The sequence below is a fragment of the Amblyomma mixtum genome, chromosome 6 (assembly GCF_055824585.1).
Source record: "Amblyomma mixtum isolate Tamu chromosome 6, ASM5582458v1, whole genome shotgun sequence".
NCBI classification, from domain to species: Eukaryota; Metazoa; Arthropoda; class Arachnida; order Ixodida; family Ixodidae; genus Amblyomma; species Amblyomma mixtum.
Window position 1 is genome coordinate 135,319,905 of NC_143017.1, and position 17,976 is coordinate 135,337,880.

The 17,976-nt window shown below is 45.3% G+C and overlaps 1 protein-coding gene across 5 annotated transcripts in view; it reads left to right on the forward strand.

Moving 5' to 3' along the window:
- The window catches only part of LOC149340473 (semaphorin-5A-like), a 150,742-nt gene extending 133,242 nt beyond the window's left edge, over nt 1-17,500 (forward strand). For 4 of the 5 annotated variants that reach the window (XM_089549247.1, XM_089549248.1, XM_089549250.1 and 1 more), the window contains exons 13-20: nt 527-603; nt 1,840-1,976; nt 2,179-2,346; nt 3,688-3,861; nt 5,278-5,649; nt 6,846-7,028; nt 13,408-13,569; nt 15,843-17,500. In XM_089549247.1, the coding sequence (XP_089405373.1) occupies nt 527-603; nt 1,840-1,976; nt 2,179-2,346; nt 3,688-3,861; nt 5,278-5,649; nt 6,846-7,028; nt 13,408-13,569; nt 15,843-16,183 (1,614 nt within the window). In that variant the 3' untranslated portion in view covers nt 16,184-17,500. Of the gene's footprint in view, nt 1-526; nt 604-1,839; nt 1,977-2,178; nt 2,347-3,687; nt 3,862-5,277; nt 5,650-6,845; nt 7,029-10,974; nt 11,155-13,407; nt 13,570-15,842 lie in introns of all 5 variants that reach the window. The other variant, XM_089549251.1, reaches the window with a different exon arrangement.
- Nucleotides 17,501-17,976: the final 476 nt, after the last annotated feature.

The window sequence follows — 17,976 nt, forward strand, 5'->3', positions numbered from 1 at the left end:
GGCGGCGATACCTGTATTTTGGTTCTTGCACTTTTCTACATTACAAGAGCTTTGTTGTCAGTATGAGTGGCGTTTTTGTAATCAGGAGCTGGTATTCTGTCGATACAAGCAAACTTCAATTTCTCCTCAGTGTCCCTTTAATGGCCCTGATTGATTTGAGTAAAATAACAGGCTTATTTAAGACTACAGATAAAGAGCTAGGAAGCTAAACTGCTCAGTAATATTTTTCCGCTAACGAGGCAGCAGAGGCTTAGATAGCTGAACTGGGTGGTGTCCAGTAACTCTGGAGATTCATTTGTATAAACTACCTTCACAGCTAACAGCTCTGGTGAGGATAAACAGTTTTCGCAAACCAGTGCGTGCAGTAGGTCAAAAGAGTCAGTTTTGCAGCAAACCTTTTCCTGTTCTGATGCAGTGGACCACAGTGAAAAGCAGGAATCAACAGCTATCCAAGATATAAAGACAGATTTCAGTGACTTTGATGGCCATACTGATGAAAACTGCATGTTTCTTGTACTCATTTCAGAGTTCATTATACTTGGGCACAGACAAGGAAGTTCTTCGTATCTCTGTTCATCGGTGTGACCAATACAGGAGTGAAGAGTAAGTATAAAAACTTTCCTCTTCTGATGATGATGTTCATGCTGATTTGTTTCTACCATTTGCCAGTACATGAACAAAAAGACAGTTGCATAAAAAATAAAGCTGGAAAAGGAGTATATAGGCAGTGTTCTGTTCCTGGGAGTGACGGCAAAGCAGGGGGGTGAAGATTACCACAAGAACAAACATATCCCTTGGTTTCAGCCTAACGCTCACTTTCTCGTCATCGTTCAGTCCCTTCTTTGCAACCTCAGCTTTGCCGCCTCTGAGCACTGAATCCTTAAAAGGCGATGAGAAAGGCATGAGACAGTTTTCTGAAAGTGCAGTACGTGCACTGTGTAGAGATTGTGACATCAGGGTGCCTCATCGATGTGTGCTTGCTTATTTCTTCTTCCTTTCTTTTCTTTTTTTCTTTTTAATAAAGACACTGTACAGTCAGGCCGGAATGAAATGCGAACAGCGCATGTCAAGCAAACAAAATATTTTGCCTGCCTACTTTCAGCTGTAGTGTGCAGCTAGCCTGATTCATGTGTCTGGATAAAGGGTCTGCCGAAGGGCATAATCGTAAATAGGTTGTAAAGGAATATTTCGCTGCAAAGTAGAAATGTATGACATATGCGTGTTCGCGTTTCATTCCGGCCTGACTGTACATAACCCTGTCATGAGGTAGAAGTGACATGATGCTCATCTGCAGTATACACTAGCCATAGTGCATATGTATGTACTGATGGGTAATAGGACACACTTGAAAACTTTTGATTTTTGTGCTTACTACAGGACTGGAATCATATCCTTCTATGTGATAAACCGTTTTGCATGGTGCCTAACAGGGTTACCTTAAAATTGGTTTACACTTTGCAGTGGCTTGGTTGTTTCAGAAGACGCTTAAGAAAGGCTTCCTACTTTTGTTAATTGTACTGCTGCAGCCAGTTACATAGTTTCAGTGTGTCAGTGGGAAAAAGCGCACCTAGGCAGTTATTCATTTCCGCATGCCCTGTTCCACTGATCTGAGCAAAAGGTGCATCTCAGGCAGCATTCCCAGATATGTTCATTCCCAAATCATGCGGCCTTGGCATGCAGTAGGGTTTATTCTGAAGCCTTTGTGGTCTGCAAAGTTCCTCACAGCTCATGTCCTTCATTGCTGTTGCTTTCTGTGATGTACATAAGGAGTATATTATAACTGCACATTCTTACAAACTGGATGCATGTGCCCCACTGATGTCATGTGTTCTTGTTCAGGTCTTGCCTGGGTTCCATGGACCCATACTGTGGCTGGAACAAACACCAGCTGGCGTGCACAACAGCGCCGCACCTCAACCATCTGAGCCTCGACTGGAAACAACACCACGCAGCCTGCCCTGAGAGCAATGTGCCCGGTAAGCTACATTTCCTTGAATCTTAGATTTAAATAATTTTCGGATAGCTGGAAACTGCACATTACTGCATGTCGCTGGCTACGTGCGTGCGTGCATGTGCGCATGCCAAGGAAGAGCTATGATGTCTCGTGCAGTCCAGTTTGGAGTGAACATTAGTCTCTGCTCAGCTAGTGCTAAGGCCCGATATTCTCTACCCGCACAGTTGATGGAGGTTGGAGTATTTGGAGTCCATGGGCAGAGTGCGACCAGGTTGGCAAAGATACTCCTGGTGACCGGTGTCTCTGCCGGTCACGACAGTGCACCAGCCCTGCACCGGCCAATGGTGGAAAGCCTTGTGACGGTTCATCTTTAGAAGTCACCAACTGCACACGTGAGTGTTACCTTGCAAAAGCAGTTGGAATCGCAGTATGGCTTGAAATGAAATTGAACAGAATATAATGGAATGAATGCTTGTGACACTATAGTGTTGAAACGCTCTCAGTGCGAGAGAGACTGCAATGAAACGCATACCAATATGAAGCAACATTACATCTTACAGCATGTACTGTGCAATTTTATGCCTATTATAAGAAAAAATGCCAAATGAACAAAACAAAAAACCACCACTACTAGCATAGGTCATCATACCATGATGCTTCCTTGTCAATGGACTCTCACTGGACTTGATTTTTTCTGTGTTTTCAAAACGCTTCATAACAGTGGTGCTTTAAGATAGATACTAGACATTTTTTTAGTCACTAAGTCCATCTAATGACGGCAAGTGCGTTTTCCATTTTTCCAGAAGGAGTGTTGTCCTTTCAGAGAAGTTTTATGCGCCATCATAACAAATTCAGGCTGAAATCTGATTTACAGACATTAAAAACTGTCTGTGAGGCCAGTAAAAAAAAGAGTTTCATGTGCCCAAGGTACACCCAGGTCATTGGACATGCCATCTTGGAGGGCTTTGGATTGACTTTTGACCACCGTTATTTCACTACACCTCACCGAAACAATCTCAGTGAATTAACCTCGGGGCGTTTTAGCATTTCAGCACATGTGAAACATGCCTGCCACAGCTATAGGAGTCAAACGGACAACTATAACTGCTTATGCATCACGACATATGGTGAAAGCTAAAGTGAACACACTGAAGACAGCCACATTTAACAAGGCATCTTGTCGTTACAGTCAGATCTGCACTTCACATATTTTCACCTCTGTACTTTACAGTGTCTTATAGCTGTTGTCTTTGGCAATAGCATACTGGTTTTGAGCATGGAATGCTTAGATGTCACATTCTTCAGCTTCTGATAAGCAGTTTTTTAAAACCTAATGGAGCACTGCAGCAAAACTTAAACCTGTGCGACTCTTGAGCTTCATGTATGTGACTCTTGGCCTCAATATATGTCATAACGAGCCTTTCTTTTCCCTTCCTTTGTCTTCTCAAGAGCTGTCTAAGTTACAGTAAGGTTCTAACAGATGCCATTGAGTTGACCACCTGAAGACTGGGGAACTCAATGCCTTAGACAACTGAGCTGTTGAAAAGCGTGGCTGGCAGAGCTCAATTAGATGATAAGCTTTTACAAATGGTGGAATTAAGCAACATTGCAAATATTTCATGCTTACGCCTACTGCAGAGAATAAATAAAACAGCGGCGGCATCCTTTTCCTCTTTGAAATAAGATTCTACTAGCATGACTGTGTGCAAATTCTTTTGGCCGCCTGTCAACAGAGAATGGACAGTGGACAGAGTGGTCTGGCTGGTCTGCGTGCTCACGAACATGCGGTTTGGCTGTGAAGTTTCGCCGAAGGACATGTGGAAATCCAAGCCCCAAGCATGGTGGTCGCGTATGCCTGGGGCCAGAGCAGGAGCAGATTTACTGCACTTCAAACCCACCCTGTCCAGGTAATAATCACCACTGCATGTGAGACACTTCTCGAGTCATGCGAAAACAGTCGTTCAGTTTCCATTACGTAAGGAGAAGCAAGTGCTTTCAGTCTGGAGTTCCCGCATTGCATTATTATGCCATATGAATCCATCTTTGTTGTACTGCCATGCAGTGGCATGCGTCGCACTTTTGTTGTTTTGCAAATAAGCCTGATATACTGTCACATTCATCACCAGAAATTCAGGACAAACACTTCTAGTTCCCTTGGCTGCTACTATGTGGCGCATTGCTTTCAACACTCAAGAATAATGCATTGACATCATCTGTGACCTAACAGAACAGAACGCGATAAGCTGCTAAGCTCAGCGGTACTGGCTGGTAGCTGTCCCGAATTCCTCGTAATATTGGCTAAGTGACATCCAAAGCAACATGCTTTGAACAAACTCTTCTCCAGCATTACCCCCTATGCAGCATGCAAAGCAGGATTTGCATATATCTTTCTGTCGTATTTCTCTCTCCCTCTTTTCACTTGCTCAGTCACTCATTTCCTGCCCTCAATGGACTGTTGGCGAATAGAGCTTAATTCTCGCTTCATTTTTTTCACTGAAATTCCCATTGGACTAGACATGATGCCAAAAGCATGAACTAAACAAGCAAGGAATATGTAGCTGCGTTATTTCTAGAATGTAAAATTTTAATTCATGGAGTAGCTTCAGTCGAGAATTCATAGCTTTGTTTCACCTTCATTTCGAAATAAAATGCAATTGCATTAGTTACAAACTAAATGTTGTGACTTGGACAATAAATTAAGCTCATTTGTTTTTGGTGTTTACCATATGAACATTTAGCACAAAGAAACAAGCAACGTCGATCAGCACCCAAATTATGTTTCTATCTTAAGTGCCTTGTCATGCTAGCCAGTGTAGCATGACACATGCTATTTTTGGAAGACATACAACAAGGCTCTTTTCCATGCAATTTCTGTCCCTATGCAATGAAAAGTTAGCCTCTTTTGGTGGAATGCTGTGGGAGAAAAACTTATATAACCTTTAGTTTTCTCTGGAATTCAGTGATAAATTCTCGTGGTGGAGGTAACAGCTGTTGATGTTTTAAATAGGAAGTTGCGCCGTTAATTCGTTCAGGTGTGATTCTGTTTTGGCCCTCTTTTAGACTTGAAAAAATTACGCCTGTTGAGGACTTGCTCATGGAGCACAAGACTGGAAGGACAATACAACATTGTTCACATATGCATCCAATTTTTGTTGTGCTGTTTGTAAGTCCTTATGTTGCACATCTAAAACCTGTACAGCACTAATCTGTAGATGTACCTTCTGAGCCGGGTGTCACTTAACCTCTGCTCAGCTCAATTGGACATGTCTGTATTGCTGCTCATTAATGTTTTCTTTTCAAAATCTCTCATTCCTTGCACGCAGCACCGCCCACACCCACAGCCCATGAGAACACCTGGTCGGAGTGGAGCGTATGGAGCGAGTGTTCAGCACAGTGTGGCGGTGGCTTCCAGTGGCGGCGACGACGCTGTGATTCGCCCCGCGGCCGTGAGGGCTGTGGTGGTGGCTGTGAGACTGACTACCGGGCTTGCAACACACACGCCTGCCCCGAGACCCGCAAGAGCTCGAACTGGACAGCGTGGGTGCGGGTCAACGCAACGCGAGATGGATACTTTGAGCAGCGGTTCCGATTCACCTGCCGTGCCAATGTTGCCGACAGCTCGATGCTCAGGGTTGGAAGCGTCAAGAAGGAGGAGCGCTACTGCCATGAGTCAGCAAAGAGCTGCATGGACTCTGGTGAGTGACCAACAAAGATTGTCCTTGGAAGGAGGTATAGAGGTCCACACTCTAAGTGGGCAAGCGCAGTAAGGCACATTATCATGATAACCTGACTTACGCAGTTTGCACATTAGTCTCCTTGTCCTTGTTGCTTTTCTCGCAGCATATTAAGCGCAAAATTGTCAGAGGCAGCATTTCACAGATTTCAAGAGAAGACTGTGGTGTAGCGAAACTTCGCATTAAAGTTAAAATTTTGTCCATCAGCAGCACTTCCATTAAAACGCTTAAAAAGGTTCCCAGTGAATCCGGCTTTGTCTGCTGCATGAAAAGCAAATTCAATGAGCACCAGAACCGTAAAATGCGAAGGATTGTGAGCACTCTGTTAGAAGTATACCAGTGACATCAGCTGTAATACAGCTGAGTGTTTCTGTCATGTTTGTCACATTCAATGCCAAAAAAGCAGATCTGTGATCATGTGACCACACCATGCACAAAACTGATGCGTCACGCTAACTTCCTCATGAGATGAGGTGCATGGTCTCATCAAGACTTTGAAACGCCGCTTTGAAAAAACACTTTGAAACGCCGCTCAAGGTTACATCCTGAAATGAGTGCATGGCACGGCATCCTGCGTGCTTGCACAGTAGCAGCGGCAGCATTTACGATAAGCTGCCAGCAGCAATGTGGCACATTATTCGTGTTGCAGGAGGGCTGTGGAAGTAGCCAGAATAGAGCGCCGTGCACTGAACTCTTCACATGTGTGGGAGACAAGAGCCACAAACATGCAGCAGGTCGAATATGGGACAAGTGCTCCCAGAATGCTGTCCACAGACTTGCTGCACGACCAGGCACTGAAGCCCGTTTCTCACACCACAAAGCACTCATTGTGATCCTGCCCTTAAACAAAACACAATCTTCACCCACTCATGCCCGGCAGCAGGAGTCAAAGCAAACGCAAAAATTGAAAAAGCACAAGATGGACACACTAGCACAGGTTTTCTACATTACCAAAAATGTAACTGCCAATATTTTTTTTTTTACTACTTGACAGTGTAGAGCTACCAACTGCATTGTTTCTTTGCATGTCACCAGAAGGAGGCTCTAAGCTATACCTGCTACGAAGCATGTCATGCTTTCACCCACTCTCAGTAATAAGGTAGGCTGGAATCACCTTACACTGTCTGACAGTGTGGTCACCTTCCCCCCTTGCACAGCATACCTGAACATTGATGGCGACTGGTCCGAGTGGGGCGAGTGGTCGCAGTGCTCAGTGCCTTGCGGAGGTGGCGTTCAGCACCGGGAGAGGACGTGCGACAACCCGCGACCCTCCGGCACTGGCGCCAACTGCCAGGGCCCGTCCAGGGAGGAGCGAGACTGCAACATCCACCAGTGCCAGAGTGAGTGGCAATGTCTGCTCATCTCTTGAACTAACCGCACCCCTCCACTGTCACCAGTGGGCAGCACTTGGAGCAAACAACAGGTTACAGCATGGAATGCCACTGAGCACGTACATAATAGCAAATGTGGTAGTCGCGCCAAGATTTAGTGCAACTGCCTTCATTACTACGTGAATATTCATGAGAAATGTATGCCCACAGAGCTAATCAGTGCATGTTTTGCGGCTTTGTGGAACTGTACAGCAGTACAAGTTTTGCGGAACTACACTCAAAACATGTATGGCGTGAGAGGATCAAAAGTTTGTGGCAAATCTGGAGGTGAAGATTACTTTGAGTGTTTTGTATGGCAAGAATAAAGCAGGCCTTGCATTCTGAAAGCTATCGTAATGTGGATTAAGGAGCCCTTTCTGCCCATTGTTTCTTGGGTGGAAACTACCCATCATTTAATATTTTAAAGCAGCATCATGAAGCATGTGCAGGACAAACTCAAAGGGCCCCCGAACCAGGCTCAGCTAATACAAGCAAGTAAGCACAGTGTGCAGAGCATGTGCTCACAATTACGTTCATCAAGTAGTCAAGCTCCACACTATGCCGGGAGCCTGCAGATACGAGGGGGGACCCAAAAGAAACCGGATTTTTCGTATAAAAACTTTATTTATTAACTCTTGCACAAAATTCCTTCAGTCATCTTCAAAGTACTCTCCATGAAATGCGATGCACTTGTCAAGTCTTTTTTCCCACTGTTTGAAGCATCTCTGGAAATCTTCAACTTTGATATCGTCCGGTGCCCTCTGCGAAGCTGTTTGTACGGCCTCCACATCACCAAACCGTTTACTTTTTAGACTTTTCTTCATTCTCGGAAAGAGAAAAAGTCGCACGGGGCTAGGTCTAGTGAATATGGAGGGTGGGGAACGACAGTCCATCCCCGATAGGCCAAACAGTGGGTCACTCTTAAGGCCGTGTGTGCGGGGGCGTTGTCGTGATGAGGGAACCAGTCACCTGATTGCCAACGTTCCTTGCGTTTCCTCCGCACATCCTCTCGCAGACGTCTTAAAACTTCCAAATAAAAGTGCTTGTTAATAGTCTGGCTAGGGGGAACAAATTCTTGGTGCAAAATTCTACGAACATCACAAAAGACAATGATCATTGTCTTCCCATTCGACTTCAACTGCCGTACTTTTTTTTTGGTCTCGGAGAGTTGGGAGACTTCCACTGGCTTAATGCTTGCTTAGTTTCTAGGTCATACCCCTAACACCAACTCTCATCACCTGTAATGACTTTGGTCAAGAAGTTTGGATTACTTTCAATTTCTTTTTTTAAATCCCTACTCAAATTTAATCGAATGTTCTTTTGATCCTGTGTGAGAATGCGAGGAAGAAATTTAGCGGAAACACGTCTCATTTGCAACTGCTCAGTCAAAATTCGCTGACAGGAGTTCCAACTCATCCCTGTCTCTTCCGAAATATGGTCAATCGCGAAACGACCATTGGTCAATCGCGAAACGACCATCTTTTTTCATTTTTTGACGGATTTTTTTCAACGTTTTCATCGGTTCGAGACGTTGAAGGATGCCCAGAACGAGCATGGTCTTCGACACTCATCTCACAACGTTTGAAGCGCCCAAACCACTCGGGAACTTGTGTGCGGCTCATAGCATCCTCTTTAAAAGCCTGTTGCAACATTTGGTAAGCTCCCGTTGCCGATTTTTCAAGCAGGAAAGAAAACTTAAAACACACTCTCTGTTCTTTTAAATTTGCCATAAAGATTTCGCAGGTGGAACAAAATAACTGCAAGCGAAACACAACACTACGCTCAAATGCTTGCCTACAAATTTATGTCGTCTACACAGCTGTTTTGTGAAGGTCTCTACTAACCCCATCTAGCGGTAGAACTCTCTACTACGTCTATGAATGGTAGCGCGCTCTCAGTTCGGTTTCTTTTGGGTCCCCCCTCGTATATGTAAAAGGCCGTGGTGCTTGCCAAAAATGGTACTAAACCACAAAAGTGCCAGTGTCACTGTGCATCATGCTGCCATTCACTGTTAAAAGCTTCACAAGGCCTCACAGTATGTGAAACAGCAGCAACTAGAAATGGAAACGAATTGTGTGGAGAAAAACTATAGTGTAAAGGAAAAGAAAGGTATGCTGCTATTATGCAAGTCTCCTACATAGGCTTGCATCATCTTAAAGGCCTACAGGCCTGAAGTACTGAAAAGAAACAAGGATAGCCTTAGACTCTTAGACCTGATATACATACTCATTCAGCATGTATCTCATTGCATGCCAAAGAGTATGATTCTTACATAAATATAAGCCAAATTAAATCGACAGAGTTGTTCATCATCTGAAGCATGGATGAAAAGCAGTGACATACTGATAGGCACTGCTTTCTGACTTGCATTGTGGTATGACTTTATCCTGAGTGCAATGCTGACTAACATTGCAGTTTGGGTTTGTTGGTATGACAAGACAAGAAAGTTTAAGCACACAGCCAGACGAGGACAGTGAAGAAAGACAGGTGACACTAGAGCAGTTGTGTGCCACCTGTCTTTCTTCACCATCCTCGTCCTGTTGTGTGCCTAAACTTTCATGCCATGCAATGCTGAATATGATGCTGAAACAATAGTTCATGCCCAGCAACAGAGTTGCAGCTTGCTTGAGAGTTGCAAAGGAGGAGGTAGTCTGTGATGAAAACTGGAGATGATAGAAACATGATGATTCATGCGAGTTGGTTATACACTGACACCTTTCTGGCGCAGACATGCTACTGAACATGAAGACGAGAACACATGCAAAAGTGATTTTACGAGTGATACACAGACACAAAAGTTTTGTACACACATGTACATGTTCACATGGAATGCATAAGTCCTCATAGAGCACGTTCAGTCCTATGTCGCTAAAGGGTCTTAATCGTATGAGGCCACATTAGCCTAATGACTGAGGCTGCAACCTGATGTAGTCTTAGCTCAGCATTAACAATTCTGAATAATAACAAAGCAACTACGCTTGCAAACTAAATGGTTAGTGTATGCATCATTAAGGCATTAAGAACTTATGAGGAAAATGCTTGCAGCAAGCAGATCCTTTCTACTTCTTGTGTTAGTGTAGTGTGGCAAGTTTCACCTCAGCAGAGGATCCAGAGAAAGAAACTGCATTTTCCCTGCTACCAAAGAGGCTGCACCACAATGATTAATTACTGAATGGACACAGATAGCACGTGACTTTCTTTCTGCATTCCGCTGTTTCTGGGCATCTTTGCATACCTGAATGCCTGCTTTCTTTCTTTTCTTTTTTTTTTCAAATGCATGCATGTTGCCTGCCTGCAAACAAGCTTGCTTGCTGTTTGACCATGCACAAAATGCAGCACTTGTGTCTGCAGAAGGCTTAATGACAGTTCAGAGTGGTCCTTAATACTGGGAAAACCTGTGAAAAGCAGTTGCCAGGTGCATGCCTTCATGTGATACAGAAGCTTAAGGCAAAAAATGTGAGCAGTGTGCTCAACCGCTGTAAAAGAGTGCATGAGTCAGCACTTGAGGAGCTTCTTATGGAATCAATAGCTAATGCAATAACTGGTAGCCACGCTTTCAGAGAGAGACAAGAGTTGCAAAGTACTGTCATTTTGGCAAGGCTGGCCTTTTTACTGCTCGACCTGTAATGCAATCAGTGATTTGATTTTTGTCATAGCGTGTCCTAAAGCTTGTTTTATGTAATATAATCGAACCAAACCGGAACTTCGGTTATGTAGAACTAGAGCTAGGCTGCCTTTCCATTGTGCTCAGAAGCTATTGTGCAGCTGTATCTGTAGAGATCGTGCCCTTGATATTGAGCTGCTTGGTGGCTTGACTGCGGTGTTGGCTTTCTTCTTCTTCTCTGTTTCCCCTATCCTTTTTTTTCTCTCCTCTCTTTCTGCCTTCCTGCATTCATCCATGCTTTCTGGGGCAAAGGCCAGTGGTCCTGTTGGTCCGAGTACAGTGCGTGCTCTGTGACTTGCGGAGCTGGTGGCACCAAAACGCGTACACGCACGTGCCTAAGAGAGCCTGGCTCAGGCACAGAGTCAGGTGCCTGCCAGGGCAGTGCCATGGAAGTGGCGCCTTGCAATGCAACACTTCCTTGCCCAGCTTCAGGTGAGCATTGCGGAGCCTTGCATGTGGCCATGGGCCTGTCATCCTCTCATTCTGACCAATTGCAAGCAGTAGTGGAGGAAAGCGATATGCCAATCAGTGTGGTGCTCACAATGTTGACCACCATGGTTCCCAAACAGTTTTTTTCCCGGCAAGCATTTCAGAGGCTTCCTTGGGAGCCTGATTTGGCAGTACGGGAAGCTTGATGAAATGTGGTGTTACCTCTACAGAACGCAGTACTTTGTGTATTTTCCACAGTATGCACAAGTTAAATGCAAATGGTAAAGGCTTATTACCATCTTGCATGCATCACAATAGATTATTTAAGAACTGCTGTTTTGTAGCATACAGTCGAGCCCACTTATAACAGCCGCAGATATAGCGAACGCTCGCTTAGTACGAACGAGGGCGGTACTACCGTCAAAATATATATTGGGGCAATGGCACAGTGTCTCACATAGACCGAACTGTTGTGGCCTCAACACTCGGTTAGAGCGAACGCGAAGCTGTCGGGCCTCCGTAGTTGACCGAGCCGGCGGTGTTTCGTGCGGTTTTGCTCGACTGCGAACCCGCGGCAGGCGAATTTCGCGCACTTTGTGTTCCCCTGACACGACGCGGCAGTGGCATGGACGGCAGTGACCGGCGGCTGCCTTTTGTCATCGGCAAGTCACATAAGCCGCGATGCTTTGGAAGCTACGTGCCCGTACGCTACAGGAACAATACGAAAGCCTGGATGAGTCGTGACTTATTTGCCGAGTGGCTTACCGAGTTCGACCGCGACATGGCACGAAAAAACAGGAAGGTCCTGCTCGTGCTGGATAACTGTGCGGCGCACCAGGTGCAGCCTTCCTTGAGTGCGGTGACAGTGCTCTTCTTGCTTCCCAATGCAACCTGAAAAATTCAGCCGCTGGATATGGGCATCATTCATGCGTTCAAGGTGTGCTACCGGCGGCGCGTCATCCAACGCTTGTTGATCGTGATTGATGCTGCCATGCCAGTTCGCATCAGCTTGCTTGCCGCCGTGGAGATGTTGAAAGCGGCGTGGATGGAACTCACCGTGGAGTGCATAGCAAATTGCTTCCGCCAGGCGGGTTTTATGGGCCCAGGCACTGAGGACGCCATAGATGACCCACCGGAAGGCCGGTCGCACGAAGACTTGTGGCAACGCGTTGTTGACACGCAGCTGGCCGGACCTGACGTTGCCTGGGACGATTTCGTTTCTGCTGATGACGACGCCGACATTGCGGAGCCATGCACTGATGAAGCTATTGTGCGTGAAGTGCGAGCCCTTCCTGACTGCCCAGAGACCGACGAGGACGATGACGAGGATGCTGCTCTACCGCCGGTTGCTCTGAACGCTTCAACCGCGATCGGTTACATCGCGTCGCTTAAGGAACTCGTGTGCAGCAGAGGCCTTGGCGATGAACATATTACCGCGCTGGAAAAATTAGTAACGGCAGTGATGCGATCAGCTTTGAAGAAGCAGACATGCGTCACTGACTTTTTTCAAAAATAAAGTTAACTTTCGTCTCGCTTGCTCTTTTTGCCCGTATTATAGGTTGTCCACTTACTACGAACTTTGGATACAACGAACAAATGGCGTGTGACGATCAAGATTGTTATAAGTGGGCTCAACTGTATTCATATATTATAGTGCTTGAATCTCTGTTGAACTGTATTATGCAAAGACGTCATCAGTTCACTGCAACACAGCTTTACAGTTTTAACATGGTAATCCCGTCAGTTGATTTATAGCAACTCCTCTTAACTACACAAGTGAAAACGCGTCTGTTGTGTCAGTTATACCCAGCACAGCTTTCCATGGTTCTGTAGAGCATGATACCCCAGTTTCCAGACCTCTGTGATTTGCTCATGAGTGTGTGAGAAAAGCAGATATTGAGAGCTGTCACATCAAACTCTTTTTACCTCTACTGCAGAGCCACAGAGGGCTGTCCCTTAGTGTGGGTTTAAGATTGCATGCAGGCTTCTCTGCTGATTGTGCCACCTGTGTTCATGTGGTCCGGTTTGGCCTAGGAGTCAATCAGCACACTTTGTGGTTTGGTAGTTAGGAGGGTGGGGTACTTTAAACCAGCAGCACACATTATGCTGATAAACACATAGTACCTGCTGCAGATTTCATCTAGTGCAGCAGACAGTATGGTGCATCATTTTTTTTTTTTGTTAGTCTGTGAATGAAGCACTTCAAAGAGATTCAACAGCGACTGTAACCAAGGCCTCACTTCCTCTTTACTGCAGAACCCGAGGAAGAAGAGTGGACGGAGTGGTCTGTATGGTCCCTGTGTGACCATAACAATGAGCAGCATCGCCGCCGAACGTGCATGATTCTTGACCCCAGCCCAATTCAGTGCCGGGGATCGACCCGCGAGAGCCGCATGTGCATCGCCGGTCAGGAGACAGGTGAGTCAGCCCATCCTGGGGAGGTCAGTACTCTGCGGCTGTCTTAAATCAGCTTGGAAAAAAAGCAGCAGTTTGGAAGCATTTGCCATTTTGTATACAATTGTGCCTTTGGTACCGGAGCAGTGTCCATAGTAGTACGTAATAACAAATCATGAAGAACAACAAAAAATATTATGAAAAAAAAAAAGATATCATTACAGACTGCTTCTTTATGTTGTGGCAGGCAGGGAAATGGAAATCGTGCATTTTTGGAAGCTCCAGGTGATTCTTCTGGTCGCCATTGTATTTAAAATCCTGCGGTGCATGTGTGGAGTGCCCAGTAGTCCATGAGACATGTGATAGCGCCTCTTGATCTGATCAAGTACCTCCTACTTTGACTCTTCACATCCCAAGAACTCTGTACACACTCGGCTGACAGCTGCTGAATGTGGTTTTCAATGCAGTGCACAGAAAGAATTTTTTCGCAGTCATTCATGGAATGGGGCAAACGATAAGGTGTGTCGACTATGCACCTTGCCAGTGTAAAGCATGAAACTACACAACAAAAAAAGGCCATTACTACGGCATTTGCACTTCCGCGCTGCCTTTCGCTCGTGTTCTGCGCTCTAAATTCAAGGAACGGAACATCTAGCAGAGGCATTCGGGATTTTGTTCTCACTTCTATTCATATTAAATGCACTGAAGAGGAATCTGAACTCGTCTTTTTGCCGCGGGAACTCGATCTATATGTTCCCAGCATTCTTAGAAACTTTGATTTATTGCCCTGTGCAGCATATTTCCCTAATTAAATTGGATTAGCATCCGGCTCCCGTCTTTTTTTTTTATTATTCCCCGCATACGGTGGGAGGAGTCGACCAATGCATGGAGTGCCTCTCAGGCAGTCGCGTGGAGACTTTGCTTTTGCTTTTATAGTTTTTCTTTTAGGTTTCCATGAGTAAACAGGTCTAGTCAGAGACTACATAGCTGCAAATTAGGCCCACGGAAGTAAAAATCCGCGTGGACTCTTTGCTTTCCCCGATCACTACGTATCACTCCGCCGATGGCAGAGCGGCAAGCCACCACGGGACTGGGCGAAAGGTTGGTTGACTCCTCCCACCGTTTGTGGGGAATTAAAAAAAAAAAGGCAAGAGCCCAACGTTAATTTGATTTAAATTATGGAAATCAGCCGCACAGGGCAATAATTCAAAGTTTCCGAGAACGCTCAGAACTTGTAGATCAAGTTGCAGCGGTAAAAATACGAGTTCAGATTCCTCTTCAGTGCACCTTAAAGGGACGAAAATACACGAGTCGCAATGGGCTTCGTGCATGTTCACCGTCAATAGTCTCGACCATGAGTTTCCATATTACTGAGGTGTAAATACATTGAAAAAGTTTAGTCTCCAAAAATATTGTCCATAATTAGAGTCGTCCATATTAACAGGGTGTTGTATTAGCGGAGCACGACTGTACCATCTCAAAATCCCCTTGGTGCATGTGTGGAACTAATGAGAAGTGTAAGCCGTTGGCAGTTGCATAGTCCGGTGCTAGCAGTCACAACCTGACTGCCACATTTTTCATCCTGTGTGGTTAATTCCACTGGACATCAAAACAGGTTTAATACTTGGCTTTTTTGTTTAATTTAGTCTGTGTGGTGTACTACAAAAGTAAGCCTTAGTTCAGAGAATGCAAATATTTTAAGAGAAAACCATATACTTCAGGGCGGAGGCACTCTTTCATGCGCACGCACAACACAGTAAATGCAGCTGTGCATTTTTGTATTTAAAAAAAAAGCATATAAAATCAAGTTCAGCATGTTTTTACAATATACACCATTTATTGACCCTGAGGTGAGGAGTGAGAGTATCATGTCTTGTGTTTCTTCGCTTCTCACAGCGCAGTTTCTCCCACTAAGCTTTGAAATTACTGAGAAAGTTCGAATTCAAGATGACCACTGGGAATACTGCAGACAAAAAAATGTGCAAAAATTAAATAAAAGGAAACAAGGCAGTACACTTGCTGATTTGAAAACACTACTTATGGATGTGAACGATTGTGAGTAAACACAACATACACAAGGGTATAATTTGGTCACTGTTTCTTTTTTTTTTTCTTTGCTAAAGGACCTTGAGGCAACCCTGTCTCAGACTTTCCACATGTTCACTGTCTTTGATGTGCCTGAAGGGACTTTGTCCACAGTGTGATATTGCGAATGTCTCTCAATATTACATAGCTGCCCAGGGCTTTAGATGCTTTCTTCTACTTTTCATAAGACTTAAAATGGTCTTGTGTTGCAGTTGCAGCCCCACCCAGTCTGGAGGAGCAGCGGGACAGTGGCTGCAGTGGCATTCGAACCGAGCACCTTGTAGGCGCTTGCATCACGTGCCTGGTCCTGGGTGCACTGGTCGGTGCCCTGGCCATGCACCGCTACATGAAGCACCACCAGAGCCGCGACCCACTGGCACCCAAGCACCTGGGCACACCCCTGGTGCAGGCCGAGGGCAACACCTATGTGCCGCACTCACAGTACAAGAACAACTTCTCCACACTGACAACGTCACCTGGAAAGTTCCCAAAGGAAGCCACCATCAAGCGCAATGGCTTCCGGGCGCAGATACACTCAGACCACAACTTCTGAAGTCCCAAGGAGGACCGACCAGGCACAAGTCGCTGAAGAACATCTCCTTCAACGTTGAAAGTACTGCAGTGTGAAAAGATCTCACAAGATCACAGTTTGTGCCTTGTGTGCATAGTCTGCGAGTACCGACTGGATGCAGCTGGGCAGATCCAAGGCCCAGCACATAGATAGGCTGCACAAAAGATTTTCCAGCAGTGCGCCTGCTCGATCCACAGACCTATCAAGGAAAAAAGGTGCCACGTCATACTGCTTAAGAGCGACAGGATGGAAAGTGCAAACACACACTGGCATTGTAAGCTGGCTCATGCAGTTCACACTTGGTGCAGTGCAAGGCACACACCATTTAGAAGTGGTTCAATCCATGCTCAGCCTTAAAGTGGAATGATTCCTTTGACAAATTCTGCTTAAGGCACCTTCATGAGAGTGGACATGGATGCCAACATCCAAGCTCTCGTAAAGCAAGACAGTTGAGCTCAATTATCTGGCTACATGCAGAAGTGCCTTCATATCAAATTTTACATGCCACTACACGTCTGGCTACTTTTATTTTGTAAAGACCGTAGCTTGCATGGCACTTTCAGCTCAAAGCATTCCACCATGTATGGAGTTCTGCCACCATCGGTGTTCATGGAGAAAATGACACCCAGGTCCAGGAGAGCAAGAAATCGCCCTCTGACATCAATGTAGCAACTATTCATCAAGTATGGTGCCTTAAAACACCATTTCATCCAAATCACGTGGACACAGCAAAGGGCTGAAACTACTGGAAAATGCTCACTGTAGCAGGAAACGACTGTGCCTTAAAAACAATGAACATGCAGCGCCGTGTGACAGTGTCTATAACTACACCAAGCCCGCAATCAACATGTACACTCGTTGTGTTAACACTGCCCGAACTGAGAAACTGTGTCCCAAAGGCGTGCCACAACAGTGACGTTACTGTGCGAAACTTGCAGCAGCGATGCGTTTTAGCAGGTGCCCAAGAACAGATCCTTGACTTGACAGCAAGGCTACAAGGTCATATGTGCATTTTTGTTTGTGTTCACAAGAACCTGTGCGTTGACACTAGAGGAAGCAGTAAACAACAAACTGCCTGCCTCTTCATGTTCCCAAACTTCAAGTGCAAAGGACAACTTCACAACATATTGCATCTCGCCATCAAAAGACTTGATTGTGCCTGTAGGATAGGGAAGCATGTGCAAAACAGAGGACAATAATCCACACTAAGTCAGTCGGTCGATTCAAAGCCTTTTGCAATTACAGTGACAACAGTGTCCATGTGCCGAAGTGTTCAATATTAACATGCTACAGCAATGATACATGCTTATATTTTGCAGTACCCTCCCTAGTTCCACTCTTCCTTTGGGAGCTGTGCTCACTCTGAAGGTTCAGTTTAAATGCAAACAACCAAGCTCTAGCGATTCAAGCAACAGTTGCAATCGTATAATAACTGCCCGCACTGTGTAACATTTCACACCTCTGCAAGCCATGTGAAAGCCAATTTAGGTTTTAAATACTGACCAGGCAAGGTGATTGCCTAATAATGTATGCCAGTCAGTTAGTGACATCCTGCACGGTTCTAATAATGCACTCTGATTTCAGAAGGGACCAAGACTGCATTTGCGCTTGTACATAATGTGTGCGCCTGTAGATATGCTTTAGTTGTGTCTGTACAGATAGTCACTTTTATGGTGCAAGCGAAAGGTCATAGTATACTGTAGACAGATTATAAGGCTCATTGCCTCTGACATATGTGCCAAATCATCTCCTATCACTTCTACTGTCGGTGTTCT